The 25912-nt window shown below is 39.7% G+C and overlaps 1 protein-coding gene and 1 pseudogene across 21 annotated transcripts in view; both read left to right on the top strand.

Moving 5' to 3' along the window:
* The window catches only part of PPP1R12B (protein phosphatase 1 regulatory subunit 12B), a 241733-nt gene that overhangs the window by 89846 nt on the left and 125975 nt on the right, over positions 1 to 25912 (top strand). For 16 of the 21 annotated variants that reach the window (XR_008649666.2, XR_008649667.2, XR_008649668.2 and 13 more), the window contains exons 10-14: positions 244 to 447; positions 3140 to 3222; positions 4883 to 5008; positions 7492 to 7674; positions 11411 to 11593. Coding sequence is in view for 11 of the 21 variants with exons in the window: in XM_063613251.1 (XP_063469321.1) it covers positions 244 to 447; positions 3140 to 3222; positions 4883 to 5008; positions 7492 to 7674; positions 11411 to 11593 (779 nt within the window). In the remaining 10 variants the exon portion in view is untranslated. Of the gene's footprint in view, positions 1 to 243; positions 448 to 3139; positions 3223 to 4882; positions 5009 to 5515; positions 5557 to 7491; positions 7675 to 10454; positions 10518 to 11410; positions 11594 to 25912 lie in introns of those variants that run through there. The other 5 variants (XM_063613252.1, XM_055234530.2, XR_008649677.2 and 2 more) reach the window with 4 other exon arrangements.
* LOC129458588 (peptidyl-prolyl cis-trans isomerase FKBP8-like) lies at positions 519 to 3132 on the top strand (annotated as a pseudogene).

Below are 25912 nucleotides of genomic sequence, written 5' to 3'. Positions count from 1 at the left end.
TGTCAGGTAGGAGCACTGTGTGAAGAATCCGAGGCTATTTTTGGCTTAGGAAGAAAGAGCCTGGAGAGGTTATTAGCGTTTGCCGGGTGAGGGAGGGAACATTGGCAGAAAGACTGCCATGTATTTGTTCTTCTTAGCTACCTTATGTTGCCTCGCTGAACTTAGTTAAGTGTGGAAAAGGCAAATAGGCTAAGAATCATCAGAGCCTTTATTTTTCATTTCTTTTATTTGCTTCTCTCATAGTTCTCTTCCGGCCTTTTTAACAAGCCAGAAGAGCCCAAAGATGAATCTCCTTCTTCTTGGAGATTGGGACTGAGAAAAACTGGCAGCCACAACATGCTGAGTGAGGTGGCCAATTCCAGGGAACCTATAAGGGACCGAGGCTCTCCCATCTACCGCTCCTCTTCAAGCCCTCGGATTTCTGCTCTACTAGACAACAAAGATAAGGTGCAATTTGGGAGGGTATGGGGGAATTCCAAGGCAGTTTTTTTTTTCCCATGAAAATTCAATCTTAGGAACAAATGAAAATATTTCCTAGTCCTTAAGTTGATTTTGGAAATGCAAAGTCTTTAAAGGGAGAGAGGCACACTGATAGTTTAATCAAGTAGCTATTTGCTTGCTATTGTTTGCTTGGCCAAAAAAGAAAAAAAAAGCTTTAAAAATAACTTTTCCTTTTGGAAAAAGCAAAAAATGGATCAGAAACATAAAATTTCAATATGGCGGAGGGGGGCACAGGACCCCAGGCAGGGGTCCTGGAGCCAGAGGGCCAATTCTCGTCACCCCAGCAGCATGGCATCGTGTACTGAACCCTGTAAGCCCTCTGCCCCCGCCTCCTGCCAGGGTCTCACCGCTTGAGGACTTTGAGGTGCTGGATGGGGTCGAGGATGCAGAGGGCGAGGAGGAAGAGGAGGAGGAAGATGACCTGAGAGAGCTGCCACCGCTGGAGGGTGGGCATGGGACAGCCCCCGGTGGAAGAGGCTGAACAGCCTGGGGCCTTGGCTCGAGAGTTCCTCGCTGCCATGGAGCCTGAGCCCGCCCCGTCCCTGGCCCCGGAAGCAGCTGTTGAGGAAGAAGACGCTTGTCCCAGGGCCGCCGGGTTTGAGCCGCCCAGTCAAGGGCCAGGTGGTTACTGTGCATTTGCAGATGTCGTGAGAGAACAGCATGTGGGTGCAGGAGGAGCCGGAGCTGGTGTTCACCTTGAGCGACTGTGATGTCATCCAGGCCCTGGATCAGTGTCTAACTCGTGGATGTGGGGGAGACGGCCTTGGTCACTGCTGACTCCATGCACTGCTACAGCCCCCAGGGCAGGAGCCCATACATCCCCGCACATGGCCCTGTGCCTGGAGGTGACCCCAAAGATGGCCGTGGACTGGCCTGACCTGGAGATGCTCACAGGGCAGGAGCGCATGGCCCTGGCCAACCAGAAGCGGGAGTGCGGCAGTGCCCACTGCCAGAGGGCGGACTTCATCCTGGCTGCCAACTCCTATAATCTTGCCATCAAGGCCATCACCTCCAGCGCCAAAGTGGACATGATGTTCGAAGAGGAGGAGCAGCTCCCGTAGTTGAAGGTGAAGTGTCTGAACAACTTGGCTGCCTCGCAGCTGAAGCTCGACCACTACTGCTCAGCCCTGCGCTCCTGCAGCCTCGTTGGAGCACCGTCCAGACAACATCAAGGCTGTCCTCCACAAGGGCAAGATACTGGCCCAGCAGGGCGAGTACAGTGAGGCCATCTCCATCCTGAGGGCAGCCCTGAAGCTGGAACCTTCCAACAAGATGATCCACGCAGAGCTCTCGAAGCTGGTGAAGAAGGACGTGACACAGCAGAGCACAGAGACTGCCCTGTACTGGAAAATGCTGGGCAACCCCAGCCGGCTGCCTGCCAAGTGCCCTGGCAAGGGTGCCTGGTCCAGCCCATGGAAGTGGCTGTTTGGGGCAACTGCTGTTGCCTTGGAGGGTGTGGTGCTCTCTGTGGTCATTCCTGCCAGAAACTGACCAACCAGGTGGCCGCCACCCCGTCTGCACACCATGGACCCTGCCCTGCGCTCCCTAACTCCCCCAGGCTCCCTGTCCACTGCCCTTCCTGGTCCGGCCCCCTCCTCCAAGTTGGAGGCAGCAAGGATTGGACGTTGTGCAGCCCAGCCAGCAGGAGGGACTGAGGCCCTCTAGGAGGAATGCACAGAGAGAGGGGGACCTCATTCCTTCAGACCCAGTTTCCCCCCCCACTCCCCTTCTCCTGCTGGGCTAGGTCTCCACTGGGGCCGGCCTCAGTTTCTCCTCAACAGGCTTGGGGGCAGCCCCTCCTGCCTGGCTTGCCCCACTCTGTCTAGGCTCCCTTCCCGCCACAGTGAAACAAAGCCGCCTACCCTGCAAAAAAAAAAAAAAAAAAAAAAAATTCAGTATGGCCTAAGAGGTTCTCTGGGCTTTGAATCCAAATTAAGCTCAGGCAAATTAGTACTTAGAAAAAAAAATTTTAACTTGTCATTTTTTCATTAATATGGAAAATATGGTTAGGCTAACTTCACAAATAGTTTGTGTATTCATTTAAGATTAGTAAATTTTTATTTTCTTCACTTTTTAGTTCCCGATTTTATAGGACTCTCTTAGTGCTTTTCTCTGGGATCACATCTTCCTTGTAATTACAGTCCTCTTGCTTTATATCTCTGAAGACTACTGAAAGAGATGAGGCATATTGGTTGAATTAACTCTGCAGCATACTATTGTACATATTCCTAAGGAAGCTGTATTTCAAGGAAAAGATGTCCTGGCGACTATTGGGGACTACATAAATCTTATTTCATCAAGAATATTAGAGTGGAGCTTTCTGTTTGTGGCTCTACAAAGGCTTTCCTCCTCTCTTGACAGAGGTGCTGCTTTGTGTAATTTGTGCTGCTGTTTTCTTTATTTGCTCATCCTGACTTTCCCATGAGAATTATTTCTCTTCATACTGTTTTTTAATGGAAGAAAGTTAGGAATAAGCTTTTGAAAGCTGACCTTTTGTAAATACCACTCAAAATAGAATTAGTGTTGGATCCAGAAATAAGATTATATAGGTATATTAAGTTGTGCTTTTTTACTCAAAATGTTTTATGCTGTGCCAGTATTGTACCTTTCTTGTGCTTTACTTGTTTTTATTTTACAGGAGAGAGAAAACAAAAGCTATATTAGTTCACTAGCACCCCGGAAGCTCAACAGCACAAGTGATATTGAAGAAAAGGAGAACAGGTAATCCTAAAACCAGCCAAAAGATGGTCCTCATCCTCTTAGGTCTACTGGACATAGTCATCTCCTGGGCATTACTCTTCTGCATTTTTCCCTCAGGTGTCCTTACCACATTATGAATTGTTTGTTCCTTCTGCTTAGAACACCGCTTAATTCTTATATCCTTGCTTTGCTAGTTCTTTATTCTTCAAATTCTAACTCCAGGTTAGACATTACCTTCTTTAGGAAGTCTTCCCTGATTTTTCCACACATGCATTAGTTTTATTCTACCAGCAGGCTCTGTAAAGGTAGGGTCTGTGTCTATCTGGTTTCTCAAGGACCCCTAGTTCCTAGCACAGTGCCTAACACGTAGTAAACACTAAAATAATGTTATTTAATTAAATTAACCAACTTCTAATTTGTCAGAAGGTAAAATTAAAGTCTTCCTAATTAGTTAAAATAAATATAGGGATTTTGAAGTATTGCTGCATCTCGGGGCAAAATGTGATCTCAAACCTTAGCCAGCAGCATTGGCATCACCCGGGTACATTTTATTTTTATTTAAAAAAATTTTTTTAAATAGAAGCAGGGTTTTGCTATGTTTCCTAGAGTGGTCTCAAACTCCAGGCCTCAAGCAGTCCTCCTGACTTGCCCTCCCAAAGTGCTGGGATTGTAGGTGTGAGCCACTGCTCCTGGCCTGGGTGCATGTTAGGACTCCAGAATCTCAGGCCCTACTCCAGATCTGCTGAATTAGAATCTGCATTCTAACGAAATTCCCTAGGTGATTCAAATATTAATATACATTAAAGTTTGAGAAGGATTGTTCTAGAGAACCTTGTGAAGCATGGAAACCCATAGGTTTTGCAATAAAGTCCCTGAGTTATCAATTGTGGATCAAAAATCCTAATACAGCACTTTCCTGGATACCTTTTCATTTATAATGCTAAAGAGGCTTCCAGCAAGTCTTCCTTCCCTTTCCCCTTCTGTAGTAACCTTTTTTCTCGGTAACAGACTTCTTCATCTTCCCCCATCATTTCCTTCTCTGCTTAACTTAAAAGCCACCTGCTACTAAGACTGCTTGCAACACACTTTTTTCTTTATTTTTTTTTTTGAGACAGAGTCTCACTCTGTCGCCCAGGCTGGAGTGCAGTGGCACGATCTTGGCTCATTGCAGCCTCTGCCTCCTGGGTTCAAGCAATTCTCGTGCCTCAGCCTCCCAAGTACAGGCATGTGCCACCATGCCTGGCTAATTTTTTTGTATTTTTAGTAGAGATGGGGTTTCGCCATGTTGGCCAGGCTGGTCTCAAACTCCTGACCTCAAGTGATCTGCCTGCCTCGGCCTCCCAAAGTGCTGGAATTATAGATGTGAGTCACTATGCCTAGCTGCAAAGCACTTTTTAAGTGAGGATCAAAAGTGACTTCTTATTACAAAAGGGTTAGAGACCTTTGACATGAGGAATTTGGTACCTGTTGAAATTAATTGGTTCAAAGTTGATAAAAGAAAGCAGTCAGTAGTACTTCTCTTCTGTACAGAAAACTGGTATATAAAACAATCACCTGAAGAATGTGTCTATTAGCCACGTTATAGTTTGCCTGTCTGGCTCTTCTCTCTCTATTTGCATTGTATCATGGACAAAAACTGGTGGTAGGAATCGTGTTTTGTTTTCCTTTCATGCTTCTACAGAGAATCAGCTGTTAATCTAGTAAGGAGTGGCTCCTATACCCGGCAGCTGTGGAGGGATGAAGCAAAGGGAAATGAAACCCCACAGACAATTGCTCCCTCCACCTATGTATCAACTTACTTGAAAAGGTACCAGGCTCAAAGTGGGTGGGAGATGTTTCTTTCACTCTGGCCATGGGAAATGGGTAATGATTGCATGCCTTTTTATGTCCAATTAACACCACAGAAATGAATCAAAATGAATTACTTTCAGGTTTCTTAGAATTAACATCTCGAATAATTTAAAATTTATTGTCTTAATAATTGAATTAAAGTAAGCTAATTTCAGATTCTCACTACAGAGCTGTCTTTATCCTCTCTGTCCTATTAAAATTTCAATCAGAAGTGACTTTCAGTAATCTCTGGGCAAGACTGAATTTAAGTTATCCTTGTCCAGTAGCTGGTTCTCCTTATTCTGAAACAGAGTAGTTCTCATCCCATGTGCTATTTTTGGGGGGAGGAAGGGAGGGACACTATAAAATGGTGAGGGGTGGGAAATGGGGATAGTTTTCTATTGCATTAAAGAAGTTTCATACTGAAGCCTGTTAATTTAGGGACTTGAGTTGTTTTTTTTCTTATGACTTTAATGGTCCTCAGATCCATCAAGATGTGAAACTCGCAAGTTTGGTGCAGAGAAGGTACATGGGTTTCCTTCTTTTCTCATCTGTATTCCCTTTTCTGCAATTATTTTCTTTGCCACATACTAGCCAGCAAACCAAGCACCTTTGCCAGAGCCATTAAGCTACAAAAATACTTAATATTTTAATTTGAACTCTGCTGCTAATGTGGAAGAATCTGTTTTTATTGCTTACTTTGAATTCTTTCTTCACTTCCACTTAACCACTCCCACTGTCTCCTCACACCATAGCCTTCATCATTAGGTTTTTTAGATGATTGGTTGGCTACCTTAGAAACAGGCCCTGTCCTAGACTAGATGAGCACATTAACTCTTTGGAATCAACACTTATTTCCACTTGACAGAAAGACTTGTCAACTAGTTATTGTTGAAACATGGGAAATAGCTAGAAAACAAACAGTCACTGTTGCCTTTTAATGTTCTTCAGTTCTGTAGTTACATTCTATAAGAAAGGGCTCAACTTTGGAAGTATGAAAGTTTGATGATCTCACTGATGCTTTATTACACAAAAGAGGTGTTTCTTGTTTTATGAGGCTATCACCTATTTGTCTTAATGGCTAAGGCCTTGGTCTTCCTGGATGCATTATTATTCATTATAGTTGAATCCAAGATCAAGAAAACTTTTCTAAGAAAATAATGTTCTAGATCAAGGGAAGAGAGAAAGCTGCCATTTAATTTCCAGGCATGGAGTTATTCTGTGGTGAGGTTGTTGATTTTTGTGATCCAAATAATCAGCAAATGGGTTGAGAGGCATTTGATTTGATAGATGTAGTTTGGCAAAGTTATGGTGAACAGTGAAGGGCCAGGCTGCCTCTATTTAGGATCAAAAGCATGCTTAATGATATGAGCACTTTTTGAGGAAAAGATGTACAACTTGCTTCATATCTTGGATTTCCAAAGCTTTTCTCCTGTAACCCTAAAGCATTTTTTGATTTTATAAAAACCTATCTTATGATCTTTTTAAAAGGATAGAATCATATGCCATCACCATTTAAAAGAGCAAGTGTAAGGAGAAATTTGTCATTTCCCAGCTATGCCAAACCTTCATATACATTCCATTTTCATCTTTGAAAATGAGAATGAGAGTTCATCTCTTGTGTATAGGCAGAAATTCCTTTCATATGGCCCATATTAAAATACCTCTTTTCCAAGGAAGGCTTTATAGCTTTTTTTGGTTGTCTCCTCAAGTGTCTCATTTCTATTATAGTCAAGAAGTATTTTTGAAATTTGAATCCAAATAATTTTTTCCTGCAATTGAGATGGTTCTTACCTGTCTTCAATTGAAACAAATACAAGTTGCCCTTTATTGCTCATACAGTATTACTTTCTAGACTTAAAACTTTAAATCCTCCCAGAGACAATTTTGCTTTAGGTTGAATAACTGCAGTTCTCAAAGTCATTTTTTTTCACAGAGCTTCTTTACTCTTTTCCACTTTTGAATTTTAAATGTCTGCTCCACAACCTCTCCAAATTCTCTGGTCTTACTTTTGCTTTTGCAGTGCTAATTCTGTATCAGGTAGACATTTGGGGTTGCATGATTATTTGCCTTGGGTTTGTTGGGAATTATTTTTTTCTAATAAAATTATCCTTTTTCCTATTATTCCCTTTCTTAGCCTCTCCTCTTATCATATATTCTACTTTCCTGCTTTCCCTCATTCAGTTCATCTCTCTTCCTCCACGTTCCTTCACTCTTTTGGATGATTGACCAAAAAGACCATCCTTCAAAGAGTGATGATTCCTTCATTCTTTTGGATGATTGCCTGCTTGCTGTCAGTGACTCAGCTCTAGCTGGAGTTGATCACTTCACTTCCCAGTTGTCATACCCTTTCTTTGGTCTATATTCGTTTCAAGTGCACAATCTGGGTGGGAAGGTGGTGCTGGGAAATGGTGGGTGAGCAGCATGTCCTGAAGAAAGTGACTGTGTGCTGTTTTGCAGTGCTTCATTTGGTAGAAGTAGTGACCCCACAAGTCCCTACATTTCAGCCAATCGCAATTCATCTCCTGCTACCTCACCCATTACCATTGGTTCATCTACCTCTCGGGGCAGCCAGTGGCAACCTGCCTCTTCTTGCCCTGCACCAATCAGTGCAAACACTACTGCATCTGTACATCATGGCAGGTAAGGCTTCTTGAAGCCATTTGAGTTGCATTCATCAAAGTTAATGGCTCTGAAAACACATATGAAATTTGAACCAAAGAGACTTTATTACTATAAAAGCAAGTTAGAATTCCTGAGAAAATGTCTGAATTTAATGAAAATGCTTTTGCTTTGTCTTGTATTAACCAGTCAACAGTTGCATATTGAATAATCAAAGGGTATGTATAATTGTACTTGGTGTTTGGACATCAGCTTAATATGACTGATTTCATCCCTCAACAACCTAACCAGTTGTGATTACAATTTAAGGATCATACTATTGTGGTAAATTAAATATTGAAAATATTTTCATATTTTACTTCTATTTTCCAGTAATTATAATAGGAATCTCTTGTATTTAGTCTTTTAAATGGCATGCAAACCCAAATCAGAAAGAAAGCTAACTCATTTTCCAAAAGCCTATGATAACCTTCTGAAAACTCCCAGCCAGCGAGAGTATTTTGCTGGAAACATTGTGAGAAGGGACAGATTTGTGTTTGTCTAAACTGTGTTCTGGGGGCAATATCTTCTTGGTTTCTAGTTCATCTAAGGGATAGCATGGTAGAATGCTATTGTGAAAGTACATTAGGACTTTAGCTGTAGTTTTAATTGTGGCTTTTAATCCTTTATGTGTGGTGGCAAAGGGTCTCCTTTTTTTGGGTCTGTGTCTATAACTGATAAAGAAAATGAAAAAATCTTAATGATAGTGTTGTTGCAGGAACACCAGTGATGGTGCTTGATTGGTATTTGTCAGTTTACTAGATTTCTTTCCCTAAAATAAGCGGTGATCATTAATTCAGCCAGGAGGGAAGGGTTTATGATGGATTATTAATAATACTGTATAATTATGGGTAAATTTATTAGGTCCTTATAATAATCCAGTTGCATAGACATGTTAACTATTATCACCATAGATGAAGAAACAAACATAGAGAGGTTATTATTACTATATTATATTACTATATATATATATATATGTATTTTTTTTTTTTTTTTTGAGATGGAGTCTCGCTCTGTCACCCAGGCTGGAGTGCAGTGGTGCCATCTTGGCTGACTGCAACCTTCACCTCCCGGGCTCGAGCAATTCTCCTGCCTCAGCCTTCTGAGTAGCTGGGACTACAGGCATGTGCCACCATACCTGGCTAATTTTTTGTATTTTTAGTAGAGACGGGGTTTCACTGTGTTATCCAGGATGAGGATGATCTCTATCTCCTGACCTCATGATCCGCCCACCTCAGCCTCCCAAAGTGCTAGGATTACAGGCGAGAGCCACTGCACCCGGCCGTATTACTATATTTTACATATATAATATTATATATTATATAATAATACTATATTGCTATTACTATAACTATTAAGAGCTGCAACTGAGGGAAAATAATTACAGCTGCCATTTGTTGGACCCCATTATGTGACAGGCATTTGGTTAGGTATTATATTGGGATTTAGTTTGCTCATATGTAATGATAAGTCTAAATAGTAGTGACTTAAATAAGATAAAGGTTTTTTTTTTTTTTCTTGCACTTAAGAAAGTCCAGAAATATGCAGAGCTGGCTTAGTAGCTCCACAGTCATTAAAGGATCCAGGTTCTTTCTGCTCCACAGTTCTTGCATCATGGCTGCCATTTCCATGGGTTGCCTCATGGTCCAGAATAACTGCAGGAGCTCTAGCTATCATGGCTGTACTCTAGGGAAGAAGGAAGAGGAAAGAAGGAAGCGGACAAAGAAAGAATGCTTCTGAACTGAGAATTTTCCCAGAAGTACTAGTTGTCTGCATATATCTCATTGGATACCTCTAGTGGCCAGGAGACTTTGAGAAGTGTGGACTTTTAACTAGGTATATTGCTGCCCTCAATGATATAGGGATTCAGTTCATAAAGAAGAAAGGGACAATGGATATGGGTTAGACAACTAGCTGTCTCATGCATACATATATTATCTATTCTCTTATAATGTGCCCCCTATTATATGAAGTATTATTTTATAGATGAGGAAACTCAGACCAAAAGGTTAATCATCTGCCCAAGGTCACACAGCTAGTGAGGAACTGAGATAGGATTTGAACTCAGATTTGTACATTTCAAAGCTCTTATCTATTTTGCCACTGTTTGTTTCTGCTGAGTTTATATTTTATTCTGGGTACTATTTTAGGTGTCCTGCAGACATTATTTTATTTAATCATTAGAAGAACCCTGTATTTTAAGGTGCCACTATCTCTATTTTATCAATGAAGAAGAGATCAGAGAGTCTACATTTAAGCAAATGTTGTGTTTCCAAAGCCCATATTTATTCTACTCCATTGCATATCCTCTGATCTCTGCTCTAGGGCTGTTCTTATTCTAACAATCTACTTGTAAAATTACACTGCATTTCAAAATAATAGTAAAAGTCCTATTATGTAATTTAGTAAAATAAAATCCTTGGCATTTCAATAGCATAAGAAATTACAGTGAGACCGAAACATGTTATTAACCTAAAAAGAACTTCAGGTAAGGTTTGGTTAAGTGTAACTTTTTATAGCTGTGTGTCTAGCTAATTTTATTAGTACTTCCTATAGATTCGTATCTTGTAAGTCTGAGGAATTTTTTGCCTCTTTTTATTAAAAAGGACTATAAAATTTCACCTTTTTCTTAGTCATTAATTGCTTCTGGAGAAGTAGCATGTGTTTTTTAGATATTACATCTATCTTTTAAAATATTCTGCTTTTATGTTTGTATCTAGGTACCATATTTAGATTTTTATATTTTTATTTTTTTTTTCAAGCTTGTAATGTGATTATTTGGAAGTAAGCTTAAGAGCTACCCGTCAACATTTCTGCTAATAATTGTGAGTAGGTGAAAAAAATAGATTTTTAATATTTGTGCTTTTCATTGCTTTCTCCATCTCTGTATTAGTTTTGGACCTCTGTTACCCCAGCAACAGCTGTTACATCACAAATGATAGCTTTTTGGGTGGAGAGCCAATGGTTGCTCCCAACTCTTTGTTAAGAAACAAAGATCTTGTTTTCATGTAAATGAGTTTAATTATACAGCTTGCTGTTGAAAAGTCTGTTGAAAAGTCTGTGGTTAAGGATACTTATAGAATCCGGTTTGGTTTTTGTTTCAATTTCTCACTTTTGCAGTTGTGAATATAGACAATTAGGCATTTGGTTAAATGGAAAGAGAGCAGTTGCTGAACTAGGTGAGGGAGAACTAAGCATACTGAGACTGTAGAGTATCAGTTGTCTCTGGATAATCTAGGAAGATGGTCATCAAATCTAGGCTGAGGACTACCACAAAGACTCCCACTGCCAAGAATTAAGGAACAGGTGGAGACTAATATTGTAAGTGACTTTAATGTCTTTTTCTTGTGTAGAGAGGCCCTGTCTCCGTGTGCATGTGTGGAGAGCAGGTGCTACTGGTTTTAAAGTCATTTAAAACACTCTTGCATATGTCACTATCTTGCCTTGTGCCATAGCTAATGATTTTTGTTAAAATCTCAGGCACATACATACACATACAGGTCTCATAAAATGTAACTCCTCAGGCAAAGGATGTCAGACTAAACATGTAATTATACTATTCCAAGCTGTAAGAGCTCAAAATTAAGAAACCAACAAACAAAATCAGAGCAAGATTTCCTAGATGAACCACTCTTTAATCCTTCTGTCTCTGTGCCAGTGCTTTGTTGTATAGCATGCCTAACCATTTCCTTTCTGCATGTATCTTTTTAAATTTCAGAACTCCTCACAAATCCCAGGCCAACTCGACAGCAGAGAAAACAGCAGACAATGTCTCTTCTAGCACCCCGCTCTGTGTGATCACCAATCGCCCTCTGCCTAGCACTGCCAATGGGGTTACAGCTACTCCTGTGCTCTCCATTACTGGAACAGATTCCTCTGTGGAAGCCAGGGAGAAGAGGAGGTAAGTTGAGTTACTGATTTCATTTGTGGGGCTCTGCTTTGAGGTAGAAGATAAAGGAATGGGCGTAAAGTGTTTTTCCCAATTTCAAATACATTTATGAAAATATATCTTTTTTTTTTTTTTTTGAGACAGAGCCTCGCTCTGTTGCCCAAGCTGGAGTGCAGTGGCGCCATCTCGGCTCACTGCAACCTCCTCCTTCCGGGTTCAAGCGATTCTCCTGCCTCAGCCTCCCAAGTAGCTGGGACTGCAGGCGTGTGTCACCATGCCCGGCTAATTTTTTTGTATTTTTTTGTATTTTTAGTATTTTAGAGATGGGGTTTCACCATGTTAGCCAGGATGGTCTCAATCTCCTGACTTCATGATCTATCCACCTCGGCCTCTCAAAGTGCTGGGATTACAGGCCTGAGCCACTGCCCAGCCTGAAAATATATCTTTATGTTACTGTTCTGTATTTTGCCTCTGAGCAGTTTTTGGTGACTCAATTATTTATGATTATTTAGCATAGACACTTATGCCGTTATGGAATTTTTTTTTTTTTTTTTTTGAGACGGAGTCTTGCTCTGTGGCCCAGGCTGGAGTGTAGTGGCACGATCTCGGCTCACTGCAAGTTCCGCTTCCCAGGTTCACGCCATTCTCCTGCCTCAGCCTCCCGAGTAGCTGGGACTACAGGCACCTGCCTCCATGCCCGGCTAATTTTTTATATTTTTAGTAGAGATGGAGTTTCACCGTGTTAGCCAGGATGGGCTCCATCTCCTGACCTCATGATCCGCCCGCCTCAGCCTCCCAAAGTGCTGGGATTACAGGCATGAGCAACCGTGCCCGGCCGTCGTTATGGATTTAAGCATATCTTTTTTCTGTTTGTCTTGTGATAGAGGCAATCGTTAGGCATTATTTCACCATTTCGTAATGGAGAACCTGTGAAGCACAGAGAAGGATCTTTTGTTTTGTTGTGGATAGTCTACGTTGACTTCTCTGGTAGCAAAGAAAGGGAACGGTATGGCATAAGGCTCAAAGAAATAGAACTAGGATATAAACTTTTGATTAATTTGAGAAGAATACCAGAAAAATAAATGAATAATATGTGAAGATATGGTAGAAGAATGGTGACTAGTTATTCTGTAATTTCTTTAGAGAGAAGTTATGAGAGAACATTGTGAATTGACATAGAAGAGATTTAAGGTAGAAGCTAAGAAAAACTTTTTGATTGCCAGCATTAAGAGAAACATTGGAAAATGTGACTGAGCAAGAATGGGTCATTTTCTCCTACTTAAGGAAGTATTAAAAATAGAATGTACTGCATTTGGGAGTTTCAAATGTACTTAAAGACTAAGGCTATAATTATCCCTTGTTAAGATTAGACCAGGTGAAATCTTATCAAAATTTAGATTTAAGTTTGACTTCATATTATTTTGAATATCCAAAGGAAGGAGCTTTTATATTTGTATGTATTAAGAGATTGTCTTTTCTCCAATGTATGTTCTTGGCACCTTTGTCAAAAATGAGTTCACTGTAGATGTATGGGTTTATTTCCGAGTTCTCTACTCTGTTCCATTGATCTATGTGTCTGTTTTTATGTCAGTACTATGCTGTTTTGGTTATAATAGCTTTGTGGTATAATTTGAAGTCAGGTAATGTTATTCCAGTTTTGTTCTTTTTGCTTAGGGTGGCTTTGCTATTCTGGGTCTTTTGTAGTTCCATATGAATTTTAGGATTATTTTTTCTATTTCTGTGAAGAATAGCATTGGTATTTTGATAGGGATTGCACTGAATCTGTAGATTGCTTTGGGTAGTATGGACGTTTTAACAATATTGATTCTTCCAGTCCATGAATATGGAATATCTTTCCTTTATTTGTGTGCTGTTTAATTTCTTATACCAGTGTTTTATAGTTTTCATTGTAAAGATCTTTTAGTTATTTGATTAATTCCTAGGTATTTTATTTTATTTGTAACTACTGTAAATGGGTTTACTTTCTTGATTTCTTTTTCAGATTGTTCACTGTTGGCAAATAAAAATGCTACTGACTTTTGTATGTTGATTTTGAATTCTGCAACTTTATTGAATTTTTCAGTTCTAATAGTTTTTTTGGTGGAGTCTTTAGGTTTTTCCAAAGATAAGATTATCTATCTGCATACTTCTTCCTTTCCAATTTGTGTGTCATGTATTACTTTCTCTCTCTCTCTTTTTTTTTTTTTTTTTTTTTTTAATAGAGATGGGGTCTCACTGTGTTGCCCAAGCTGGTCGCAAACTCCTGGGTTCAAGCCATTTTACCACCTCTGCCTTCCGAAATGCTAGGATTACAGGCGTGAGCCACTGTGCCTGGCCTATTGCTTTCTCTTGTCCGATTGCTCTAGGTAGGACTTCCAGTACTATATTGAATAACTGGTTGAAAGTGGACATCCTTGTCTTGTTTCAGATCTTAGAGGAAAGGCTTTCAGTTTTTCCCCATTCAGTATGATAATAGCTGTGGGCTTGTCATATATGGCTTTTAGTGTGTTGAAGTATGTTCCTTCTATACCCAGTTTTTTGAGGGTTTTTATCATGAAAGAATGTTGAATTTTATCCAATGCTATTTCAGCATCAATTGAAATGATCATAGTGTTTTTATCTTTCATTCTGTCAGTATGATATATCACATTGATTGACTTGTGTATCTTTGAACCATCCTTGCATCCCTGGGATAAATCTCACTTGGTCATGATGAATTATCTTTATTTAATGTGTTGTTGAACTTGGTTTGCTAGTATTGGCCTGTAGTTTTCTTTTTTTGATGTGTCTTTGTCTGATTTTGTATCAAGGTAATGTTGGCCTCATCAGATAAGTTTGGAAGTATTCCTTCCTTTTCTGTTTTTCAGAATAGTTTGAGTAAGATTGGTATTAATTCTTCTTTAAGTGTTTGGTAAAATTCAGCAGTGAAGCCATCAGGTCCCATGTGAGTATGTATGTATGTGTAGTAAGTATAAAAGATACAATACAAATTAAACAAGATGCAAGATACAATACAAATTGAACTTTTTATGTTTGCTTATTATAAGGACAGCTCTAATATGTCTGTTATAAAGACACTTTTTTTTTTTTATAGAGACATTTTGAGAAAGAAGTTAAGGGAGATGTTGAGTTGGAAAATAGTGTTTTTCTTCTTCTTTTCTTTTCCTTCCTTTCTTTTTTCTTTTTTTTTTTTTTCATTTCTTTACATAAAATGGAAGGAAACTAATTTCTGGGCTAACAGGTTTCAGAGCCAATAACTGTCTTTTTAAAATTGGTCTCCAGCCAAGGAAATAGTAACAAATCAATCTTGAATACTAAATGCTTCTATACTTAATAGCTCAAATGTAATTTACATACTATTAGTTTCACCTAGAAACTAAATGCAAAAGTAATCTTTTCATTAGCTGACAAAAACTCTCTTTAAAAAAATCTTTCTGAGCTGAAAGAAGTAAAATGAGTTAAATTTGTCATTAAGAGCATGATCCCAGAAAGGATGGGGGAAATCAAGTTGTTTATAAAACTGCATTATTAAATACCTTGTTGCATGAACTGTTATTTGGAGAAACTTAGTTTTACTGCCTTCTGGAAATGTTGTAACCTACAATCAATAAGATAGTACCTGTAACAGAGACCGGATATATGAATCAAAGGGTTAAATCAAAATATTAGTGAATTATGAGCTGAATGTGGTACATGAAGTACAGGTCAAAGTAAGTGCATTTTAGGAATGGCACAAGATAAGTAAGTAGGGAGATGTTAGATGTAGACTATTTGGACTCATTTACTGGATATGTTCTAGCATTCATTCATCTTCAAAATACTTACTGAATATTTTAAAGTACCTGTTGCCAGGTGCTATGAGAAGCCCAGGTGATACATCAGTGAACCAGACAAATATGATGTGAGCCCTTGTGAAACAAATATGCTAGTGAAAAAGAAAAATGTAAATAATTACATTTGTGTAATATATTATAAAGAAGTAGTATGAGTTGTTATAACACTGTCGTACCGAAAATCTGCCGACAGAAGACTTCCTTTCTTGGCCAGGTATGGTAGCTCACACCTGTAATCTTGGCACTTTGGGAGGCCAAGTTAGGAGGATCACTTAAGACCAGGAGCTCAAGACCAGCCTGGGCAACATAGCAAGACCCCATGCCTACAAAAATAAAATTAACTGGGTGGTGGCACACGCTCCTAGCTGCTTGAGAGCCTGAGACGGGAAGAGCTCTTGAGCCCCGGAAGTTTGAGGCTACCGTGAACTATGATAACACCACTGTACTCTAGCCTCGACCACAGAGCACAACCCTGTCTCTAAGAAAAAAAAAAAAAGATTTCCCTTCTGGAGGATGAAAGAAGGCTGTCATGAGGGTGTGATACTGCTCAACCTGAGATCTGCTGGTTAAGTAATAGCTAAGTGAAGAGAAGGGAATGAGCATTCCAAACAAAAGGTCTGGCCATTGAAAAGACACTAAGGTGGAAAGGTACTTGATATTTTGGAGAAACTGAGAGAAGGCATTGTGACTAAGTGTAGAGAATGAGGGAGAGAGGTCTAGGATGAAGCTTGAGGAGTGGGTAGGAGCAATATATATATATATATATATATATATATAGAGAGAGAGAGAGAGAGAGAGAGAGAGAGAGAATTCACATACCATACAATTCACTCATTTAAGGTGTACAATGCAGTGGTTTTTAGTATATTCACAGATATGTGGAACCATCATCACAGTAAATTACAGAACATTTTCATCATCTTAGAAATCCTGTATCCTGTAGCTATCCCCCACAATTTCCTCATTCCCCCTAGGCCTGAGCAACCACTGATCTACTTTTTGTCTATAGATTTGCTTATTTTGGACATTTTATATAAATGGAATAAAAATACAGTCTTTTGTGACTGACTTCTTTTACTTAATATAATGTTTTCAAGGTTCATCCATATGATAGCATGTATCAGTACTTTACTCCTTTACATGGGTGAATAATATTCCATCATATAGATAATGCCACATTTTGTTTGTCCATTGGTAAGTCAGTGGACACTAGAGTTGTTTCCACCTTTTAGTTGTTATGAATAATGTTACCACAAGCATTTGTGTAGAAGTTTTCGTGTGGACATCTGGTTTCATTTCTCTTGATTATATACTTAGGAGTAGAATTTCTGGGTCATACTCCACTAGAAGATTTTAAGCAAAAAGTACCATGACCTGACCTATAGTTTTTAAAGTTCTGACTTATAAACTCTGGCTGCAGTTTTACATATGAATTGGATGAGGAAAAATAGACAAGAATGGATGTGAGATGACCAGGAAGGAAACCACTGCAGAAGAAAGGCTCATGAGAGAGAACCGTGGCTTGCACTGAGATAATGGTAGAAGAGGCAGAGAAAAGTGAATGATCTTGGCCAGACACGGTGACTCACATCTGTAATCCCAGCACTTTGGGAGGCTGAGGGGGGTGGATCACTTGAGGTCAGGAGTTCCAGACCAGCCTGGCCAACACAGTGAAATCCCGTCTCTACTAAAAATACAAAAATTAGCCAGGAGTGGTGACACATGCCTGTAATCCCAGCTACTCGGGAGGCTGAGGCAGTAGAATCGCTTGAGCCTGGGAAGTGGAGGTTGCAGTGAGCCGAGATCATACCAGTGCACTCCAGCCTGGGTGACAGAGCAAGAATTCGTCTCAAAAAAAAAAAAAAAAAGGAAAGAAAGAAAGAAATGTGAATGGTTTCAAAATATGTTTAGGAGGATAATTCCAACATGGTAGATGGAACTTATAAGGCTCCCTTGCCCATTATAAACAGAAATTCATAGTTGAATTCAGAAGAATAATAGGGAATTCTCAGATGACAAAAGTGAAGAGTACTCAGGCCGGGCGCGGTGGCTCACGCTTGTAATCCCAGCACTTTGGGAGGCCGAGGCGGGCGGATCACGAGGTCAGGAGATCGAGACCACGGTGAAACCCCGTCTCTACTAAAAAATACAAAAAATTAGCCGGGCGCGGTGGCGGGCGCCTGTAGTCCCAGCTACTCGGAGAGGCTGAGGCAGGAGAATGGCGTGAACCCGGGAGGCGGAGCTTGCAGTGAGCCGAGATTGCGCCACTGCACTCCAGCCCGGGAGACAGAGCGAGACTCTGTCTCAAAAAAAAAAAAAAAAGTGAAGAGTACTCAAAAGCTAGAGTAGTTTGAGTGACCCAGAGTTGGTGTCAGACCTATATGTAGACCATAAGGTCTGGACCCTCAGATTTTAATGCCGTGTGTGTAGAAAGCATGGCTGTGGACCTACTAAGGCTGCGAGTTGTAACTAAGGAACTATATCAAGCTAGAAATCTCAAAGGGGGCCGGGCGCGGTGGCTCACGCTTGTAATCCCAGCACTTTGGGAGGCCGAGGCGGGCGGATCACAAGGTCAGGAGATCGAGACTACAGTGAAACCCCGTCTCTACTAAAAATACAAAAAATTAGCCGGGCGTGGTGGCGGGCGCCTGTAGTCCCAGCTACTCGGAGGCTGAGGCAGGAGAATGGCGTCAACCCGGGAGGCGGAGCTTGCAGTGAGCCGAGATTGCGCCACTGCACTCCAGCCTGGGCGACAGAGCGAGACTCCGTCTCAAAAAAAAAAAAAAGAAATCTCAAAGGGTTCATGAAAAGAGTACTTAGCCCATAGCTCAAAGAAGTGGCAAGGAAGGAAATCTATACAAGGGTCACGGTAGGGCAGACAACTCATTTGTGAGAAATTTTCACTAGTCATTTGGTTTAGAAATCCCAAAAGTCAAGGATTTAATACAGAAACTGTGTCTATACTCTTGAAACTCTGGGGCCCTGGCACAAGTAAACTCAAAACTACCTTGAAGGAACACATCTGCAATCCAGAGTAAAAGACTGTAAACTGTAAAAACAGTTTCAACCAAAGATGAATTCACATAAAACATAAACACTGAAGGTCCCCATGAGGGAGAGTTCTATGACAAACTCATAGATGCAGACTAACATGTAATAAAAGTTTTAAATGCAGAAAGAAACCCCAAACTATTATTGGAATAGGTAACAAGAATTACAGTTGACCAGCTGTATTGAAGATAGACACACGTATAGGAACAGTTTGGTAAATGAATCAGGAATGGTTTTTAAAGTATAAGATTTTGCAAAATAGTATTATCTATATAGAATCTTGTTTAAGTGGGAACCCACATATATAAAGCACCTAACAACCATTTATTGAGAGACTGCCATGTGCGAGGCACAGAGACATTAAGGATACAAGACCAAAGAAAACATTTTTTTGGCTGGGCGCAATAGCTCACACCTGTAATCCCAGCACTTTAGGAGGCCGAGGTGGGCGGACTACTTGAGGTCTGGAGTTCAAGACCAGCCTGACCAACATGGCGACACGCCATCTCTACTAAAAAAATACAAAAAATTAGCTGGGTGTGGTGGCACGTGCCTGTAATCCCAGCTACTAAGGAGGCCGAGGCAGGAGAATCACTTGAACCTGGACGCAGAGGTTGCAGTGAGCTGAGATTGCGCCACTGCACTCCAGCCTGGGAGACAGAGTAAGACTCTGTCTCAAAAAAAAAAAAAAAAAAAAAAAAGAAAGAAAACATTTTTTCTACCCTTTGAGGATATAACTATTATGGGAAGTCAAATAAGTACATCAAATATTATTGTACAATTGTTAAGTGCTGTGGTAAAGATGTGTATAGATTGCTATGAGAGCATAGAGGAGGGGAATCTAAATTAGATTGAATAGGGTGACAAGGAAGGCCTACCAGAGGAGGTAACTGGAGTTGAATTTTGAAAGGCAATTTTAACTATAAGTAGTAATAGGAGGATGGTATTTGAGAGGAAACATGAGAAATTCAAGAAACAAACAAGTTCAGAATGCCTGAAGCTGGGGGAAGGTGAGGCCAGGCTAGCATTTCTGAAAAGTGTCTTTTGTGGAAACAGATTTAGATGAAGGAAAAAAAAAAGCATGCTGTGGCTAAATGAATTTGGGAACAATGGATTAAACAAAATTAAACAGGATCACTCAAAAGCCTTCTTAGGGTCATTCCTCTCTGGGGAGTGGGGAGAGTGGGACATGGGAGTGGTTAGGGAATTTGCAGCATTTTCCAAATTTCTGAGTCCACCTAGTAGTTTTGTTTTGTTTTTCGAAGAAACCCAAGACTGGTATTCCACTGGAGAAACTTTGGAAATTGTCAAGCTAGAGAGGTAGGCAGGAACCAAATCATGTAGATTTTTGTCTGTAGTATGCTAAGAAGTTTGAATTTCTAGTCTCAAAGCTATGGAATACAATTGAGGGATTTCCAGCAGGGGAATGACTTGATCAAATAAAACATATCATTTAAGCCTTTACAGAATTAAAGCCATTTAGTTTCTCTGGCTAGACAAGCATAAACTGAGAGAAAAAAATCAGATGTTTTGAAAACAGCTAAATTTTCCTTCTGAAAGAGCATGCTGGATGCTAATTCTACTCTTGAAGCTGCAGCTTTCTCTGTAATCAGCTCATTGTGGAAGCATTTTGACTCCTACTGGGAAACCTTGATAAAAGCCTGAAGCCTGTGTTCACAGGTCCAATTTCAAACAATTAGTGAGCATTGGGATAAATGGGGCTTTAAAACTGACCACAGCAAGACCAAAGCAGTAGAAGGTTCTCTCTCAGAAATAATCTCCATTTGCAGTGTAATTAAAGCACTTCAGTTGGGGAGTGGGTTTTACCATTAAATTGCACAGCTGGCTCTCCTTTTCTGAGAATGTTTTATCTTAAGAGGGGATAAGTGGGTATGTGCATACCAGTTGGCCAATGATCAGTCTCAGCTTTACACCCTTGTGCTAACAGTTCTTTACTCAGTTTAACTACAGATATGTTGCTAAATGAACAAAGCTAGATATAAAAGAATACATTATGATGCCAAATAGTAATAAACATGGAAATGTTAATATTGGATTTTGGGGTGTATTATGGCTACCTTTTATTTTTATTTTTTCTGTATTTTCCAAAGTTCCAGAATGATAAAGGATTACTGTTATTATGGGGCAGAGAGAGCAGGAGGGCATGAAGGAATATTAATTATAGGGACAACAGTCTTTCTTATAATGTAAGTCTGTGAAGAAGGCCGTGATTGTTGAAGAGTAAATATAATAGAGATTCAAGGTTTGCAGGATTCTAGATTATTTATGGTTTTGCATACATAGTACAGAACTTCTAAAACAGTTTATTCCTTTTTGAGAAGGGCATAATCTTGGATTTGTGAAGTTCCTTTTTTCCCCCCCTGAAAAGCTCAAGTGTGCTTAAATGTATTCTCTTTATAAGATGGAAAGGAATAGAACATATGCTCCCTATTTTAGAAATGGGAATGCTGAGGCCCTAAGAGCATAGAGTCATTTGCTTAATATGACACTCTGAGTCAGAGGCACAGTAGAGACCATCACCTAGGCCTTCTTTTCATCCTCATTGAATTCACTGACCATTTCTTCTCTTGAATTTAAGTATTATGCATTCAGAATAAAGGTTTTGATTCAGGGGCCAGTCCACAGCTCAGAATGCAACAGTCTCTATCTTTAGGGCTTTCTGATAACTGCCATTCAGTCTTTGGATTGCTTGTGAGAACTATAGAAACCAACAAGGTCATCTGATTATAAAGGGACTGATTTGACAGGATAGAAATGGCAAGTGGCAAGCTGTTGGCAGATAGCTCTGCAGAAATACCAGGGCCAGGCAGCAGCTGTCACAATAGGGTAGTGGTTGGGTTCATTTTCCAAAGCTCCAAGTTTTCCTTAGCAACAAAATATAAACAATTCCCATTGCTAATATTAGAGTCTAATAGTGTCTGCCTTTGATTCTTTTGTTTTTCCTTTAGCTTTTTCTCTCTCACCCAACCCTGAATTTTACCTCTTTTTTAATGGTGCTCTTTCTTTTCTTTGTAGAAATGGTTAAAAATAGTTTTTCTCCACAATAAGCTAAAATTGTCTTTCCCAAATAGCTCACATTACATATGACTCTGCTTTGCTTGGTCAAGATACAGTGAGTACTGGCTGAGTCATATATACCACACTTATGGACCTTCTTCAGTCCCTTGGGGTCTTTATAAGCTAGGTAGTTATACCTATTAATGTGAAGCTGTCAGCAGATTAATTTGGCATCATCTTTGGAATGTTCAAAATTTAAACCAAGAATTTAAACTCTGAGTTATGGTTTTTAAAAGTCATTTGATTTGTTCCCCTGTGTCCAAGCTAAAGACTGGCAGTTGTCAATTCAAAAAGTACTCTAGAAAAGAGGTTCCACAAGCGACTCCAATCTTTCTCCATTTTTGTTCTAAAGTGATGAGTTATCTAAAAGTCTGTGGCCATGCTGCCACTACCAAGTTTTTTCTCTACTGATAGAAATAAGCTCTCTCTTCCTAAGTATGAATATTGAACAAGAAGAGAGTGAAACATGTAGCCGTGGGTACATTTTCTACTATATTACCATTCTGGAGCTCTCTGGATTGCTTATAGAATTAGGATTATGCTGTGGGACTCTGAACAATTCTGGAATAGAAAGAAAAAAGGCGATTCTTTTAGTGCTTTGGCCCTAATCCTTAGGTAGCAAAATGACAAGAGGCTTCACCAGGCTGAATATGCCTTACAAACAAACTGCTTTCAGTGTCATATGGCACCTGTATGTAATTTTTTTTTCAGAATATGTCTCTTTGAAATAATAGTGATGATATGTTTCTGCCTGAGAGATGAGGCTACCCCTAGATAACTGTGAATGGCTAGACTTAGTGGGAAATGCACAGGATTGGTTTAAGAGTTCCAGTTCAAATGGGGCATGGTGGCTGACACCTGTAATCCCAGCTACTTGAGAGGCTGAGGCAGGAGGATCACTTGATGCCAGGAGCTCAAGACCAGCCTGGGCAATATAGTGAGATCCCCACCTCTTAAAAAAAAAAAAAAAAAGAATAGTCCAGGTCAGCCTCTTATATGTGTGATTTTGGTTAAATAAATCAAGTTCCGTTTCTGACTCTTTCCTCATATGTAAAAAAGGGATAAGGCTTACCTTGTTTGCATGTATATGAGGATTAGAAATAATTTACGAGTAACCTAAATTTTCCCAAATCTATCTCATGGAGCTATTGTGAGGATCAAATGAGACAGACTATGTGAAAGTGCTTTGCAAACTACAAAACAATTTAGAGATATATATGACAATTATTTATGTCATTACCAGTGAAATGCTTTTTTGACTTTCATTAAGATCCATTCCTAGCTTCTCCAGAGCTAATACATTTGGAAATAAGATCCACCCTAAAATGCTAAATATTAATACCATTTTAGATTTTAGGTTGTTTTATTTAATTTTTAAACCCTACATGCTATAGGGATTCCATATCTCAAGTTTAGGAGACTTAATTTTTAAATTTAAGCTCACTTGTCCTGCCTCTGGTCTCTTTACCAATTATTTATAATGTTATACATTATTTTCTGCAGCCCTAAGGGAAAATCTCCATTGTGGTGACATAGTAAGTGGCAGCCATACACAGGTACCTTCTTATGCCTTTTCTCCCCTCACCAAGCAGTGTCCCGGAATCTAAGCATTTGAACATTTATTTGAGGCAAGAGCTAGTGAGCTGAATGTGATAATGGTAGCAGTTGACCCTTGCAGGAAAGTTTGAGCCTGGGCCTCCTATCCCAGTGATATTTTTTATGCTAAAAATATTAATAATTCCCTCCCACAGATTCCTTTCCTGCCTAAGTTAGTGAGGTCAATTTCTGTTGTTTTGCAAACAAGTACATTCCATACTATGCAGTAGTGGATATTTTTGATACTAGGGTGAGCATGTTTTAAAATTGGTTATAGTGACGATTGCATAAACTGAATATACTAAAAATCTTTAAATGGTACACCTAATGGGCATGTGAATTATGTCTCAATAAAGCTGTTTAAAAATAATATTAATACTGTTTATCTCCACCAAACAGTTCTGGGAAGGGAGGCCTGGGTGGTGTCTACTAAGAGTTAAAGCAATGAGATTTAGAGCCTTGAATAAAAGAGTCTGTTTTCTTTTTTCCATATTTCTGTTGCTAAACATGGCTGTTGCCAGCACCATCTCACTTCATTTTCCAGAGACAAGGGCATTTGTCATGCATTTCTCAGCCCACCACTTAACAGTTCAGGAGTGGAAGCTTAAAGTGTTTCCCCCTCCCCCTCAGGACACGTGCATTTAGAAGAAAGGACAAGAATCCATTTCCTTATGTAGCAGAACCTCTGGTAGTTCTATCCCAGTTCCCAGCCACTTCAGAGTGAAGACAGTCACCCAACACCTGCTACTAAAAGCCCTTATCAGCCATGTTTTTGCGGTTAATCTCCTTCTGATAAAGTGGTTCATTTTTCAGAGCTGTGAATATTGGTGACATGTAGGAGGGACCAAAATTTTGAGCCCTCATTCAACCCTCCCTTCTCTTTTATCAGTTGATTTTCCCATGTTAGAAAAGGACAGTTGCTGGTACAATCTCATAAAATGGGCTCCAGTGTTTAGAGAAGGACAGTCAGAGGAGTGGCCACCTGTTTTTGTTGAAAATTGGGCTTCTGGGAAAGTTGCTGCACAGGTGTGTGGCAAGGTGTGTCTGAGGTAGCCTTGACCTGCTCTCACCTGGAGTGATTTGATCTGGCAATGGAGTTCCTTGCCATTCCTGGTTTTATGGAAATCAGAGGCCCAGGAAGTTGATCTGGGTGTTCTGGGGAATTGAGACAAGCCTCTGCCATAGTTTATTAGCACTCTCTGTGTTTGGAGGCTAACTCCAGTGTGCTGAGTTGAGGCATCAGCAAGTGCTGGGCCTGGAATGTCAGAAGCAGCAGGTAAAATTTCTTTATTTGATAGCTTTAATGTCCTAGATGCATGTTTCTTTGGGAAACTGGCTTGGTTGCATACTTTGATTTGGTGGTATGATTGGGGAACTGGGAGAAGGCAAGTGGTAAGAATAAGATATAACCAATTTGGAACTTCTCTAGTGTTTCTTCACATTCCTAATGAATTTAAACATGTGCACTGACTTATAAAGATCAGACCCAAAAGATTAGGGTAGCAGAGGACAATTAAGAATTTCAAGAAGTAGAAACATGCTTCTCTTTTAAAGAAGAAACTGGAATTGGCACTGTTATTCTTAACTTGGATGGTAAGACACAGGTGATGGTTTATTATTCTTTATATCTTTTTTGTTTGCCTTAAATATTATATAATGTATGTTTTAAATAAGTAAAACAGAAAAAAGCATTGTTGGATATTTAGGGCAATTACAGAAAGAAGCTCATTTACGTAGGTGAAGGGTCAGATTGCAACTTGAGTTGGCCTTTGAAATTATAAAATGAAGAGACTAGTTCAATCAGGTATGGGTAAAAGTTATTTACTTACTACACACTCTACAATCAGATTGAATATTAATGGAAGTTAATGTTTTTCCATGTATATAAGATGAGAAGTTCCCTAGTTGATCTTGTTCAGAGGACCAATTTCTGGACAGAATTCAAACACATGCTGAATCAGGCAATATAGAAAATCCTGCTGATCGTTAGTCATTTTAGTTCTGTAGAGAGAGTACTCACCAAACTCTGAATTCAGCCTCCCCAGGACTATAATTTCTCTCTATTTTTCTTATCTCTTTCTCTCAACTCTTCTTCCTGGTAATTGCGTCACTTTACTCAGGTAGAAAGATTAGGCCTATTTCCTGTACATTTTACTTTCATGACCCTCTTCCTTTGTCCATGCGTGACCTTCTTTCTGGAATAGTTTTTTCTCACCTTCTCTGCTTAACAAAATTGTATTCATACTGTAAGAACTCCTGCAAATTAAAACCCACTACTGACTACCCTGCTACACCCGAGCCCCAGGCTAAAACTAGTATTCTCTCTTCAGTGTTCTTTTTTTGTGACACTGTCTTAGGATTGGTTTACTAATTAATTAAATGGTATGTTGTTGCTTTTCATTACTACATTCTGAGCTTCTTGAGGGTGCTTTTTAATTGGGTTTTCTTCACAGAGCCTAATACATAGTAGATGATGGGTAAATGTTTATTGAATAAAATTATTTCCCAAATGAAAATAAGCCCATGTGTAGTGATCTTCTATGCCCATAAGATGGCAGCAGAAGAATGTCTGTTCTACTTGAGTGTGAAGCTAGCAAAGACCGTTTTGTGTTTGGATGAGTTTGCAGATGAGCCTTTCTGTCTCATTCCATTTAAGTGTTTTAATATAGGGAATGCAGATTTTTTTTGGCACATGAAGGCCCTTTGTGCACTTTCACCCTGGCACTTCTTCACACAAGAGCAACAGGTACAAGGTATAAAGCTCCCTGGATTG

Source organism: Symphalangus syndactylus, chromosome 19 (assembly GCF_028878055.3).
Source record: "Symphalangus syndactylus isolate Jambi chromosome 19, NHGRI_mSymSyn1-v2.1_pri, whole genome shotgun sequence".
Taxonomy (NCBI): domain Eukaryota; kingdom Metazoa; phylum Chordata; class Mammalia; order Primates; family Hylobatidae; genus Symphalangus; species Symphalangus syndactylus.
This window is presented reverse-complemented; position numbering and strand designations above follow the sequence as displayed.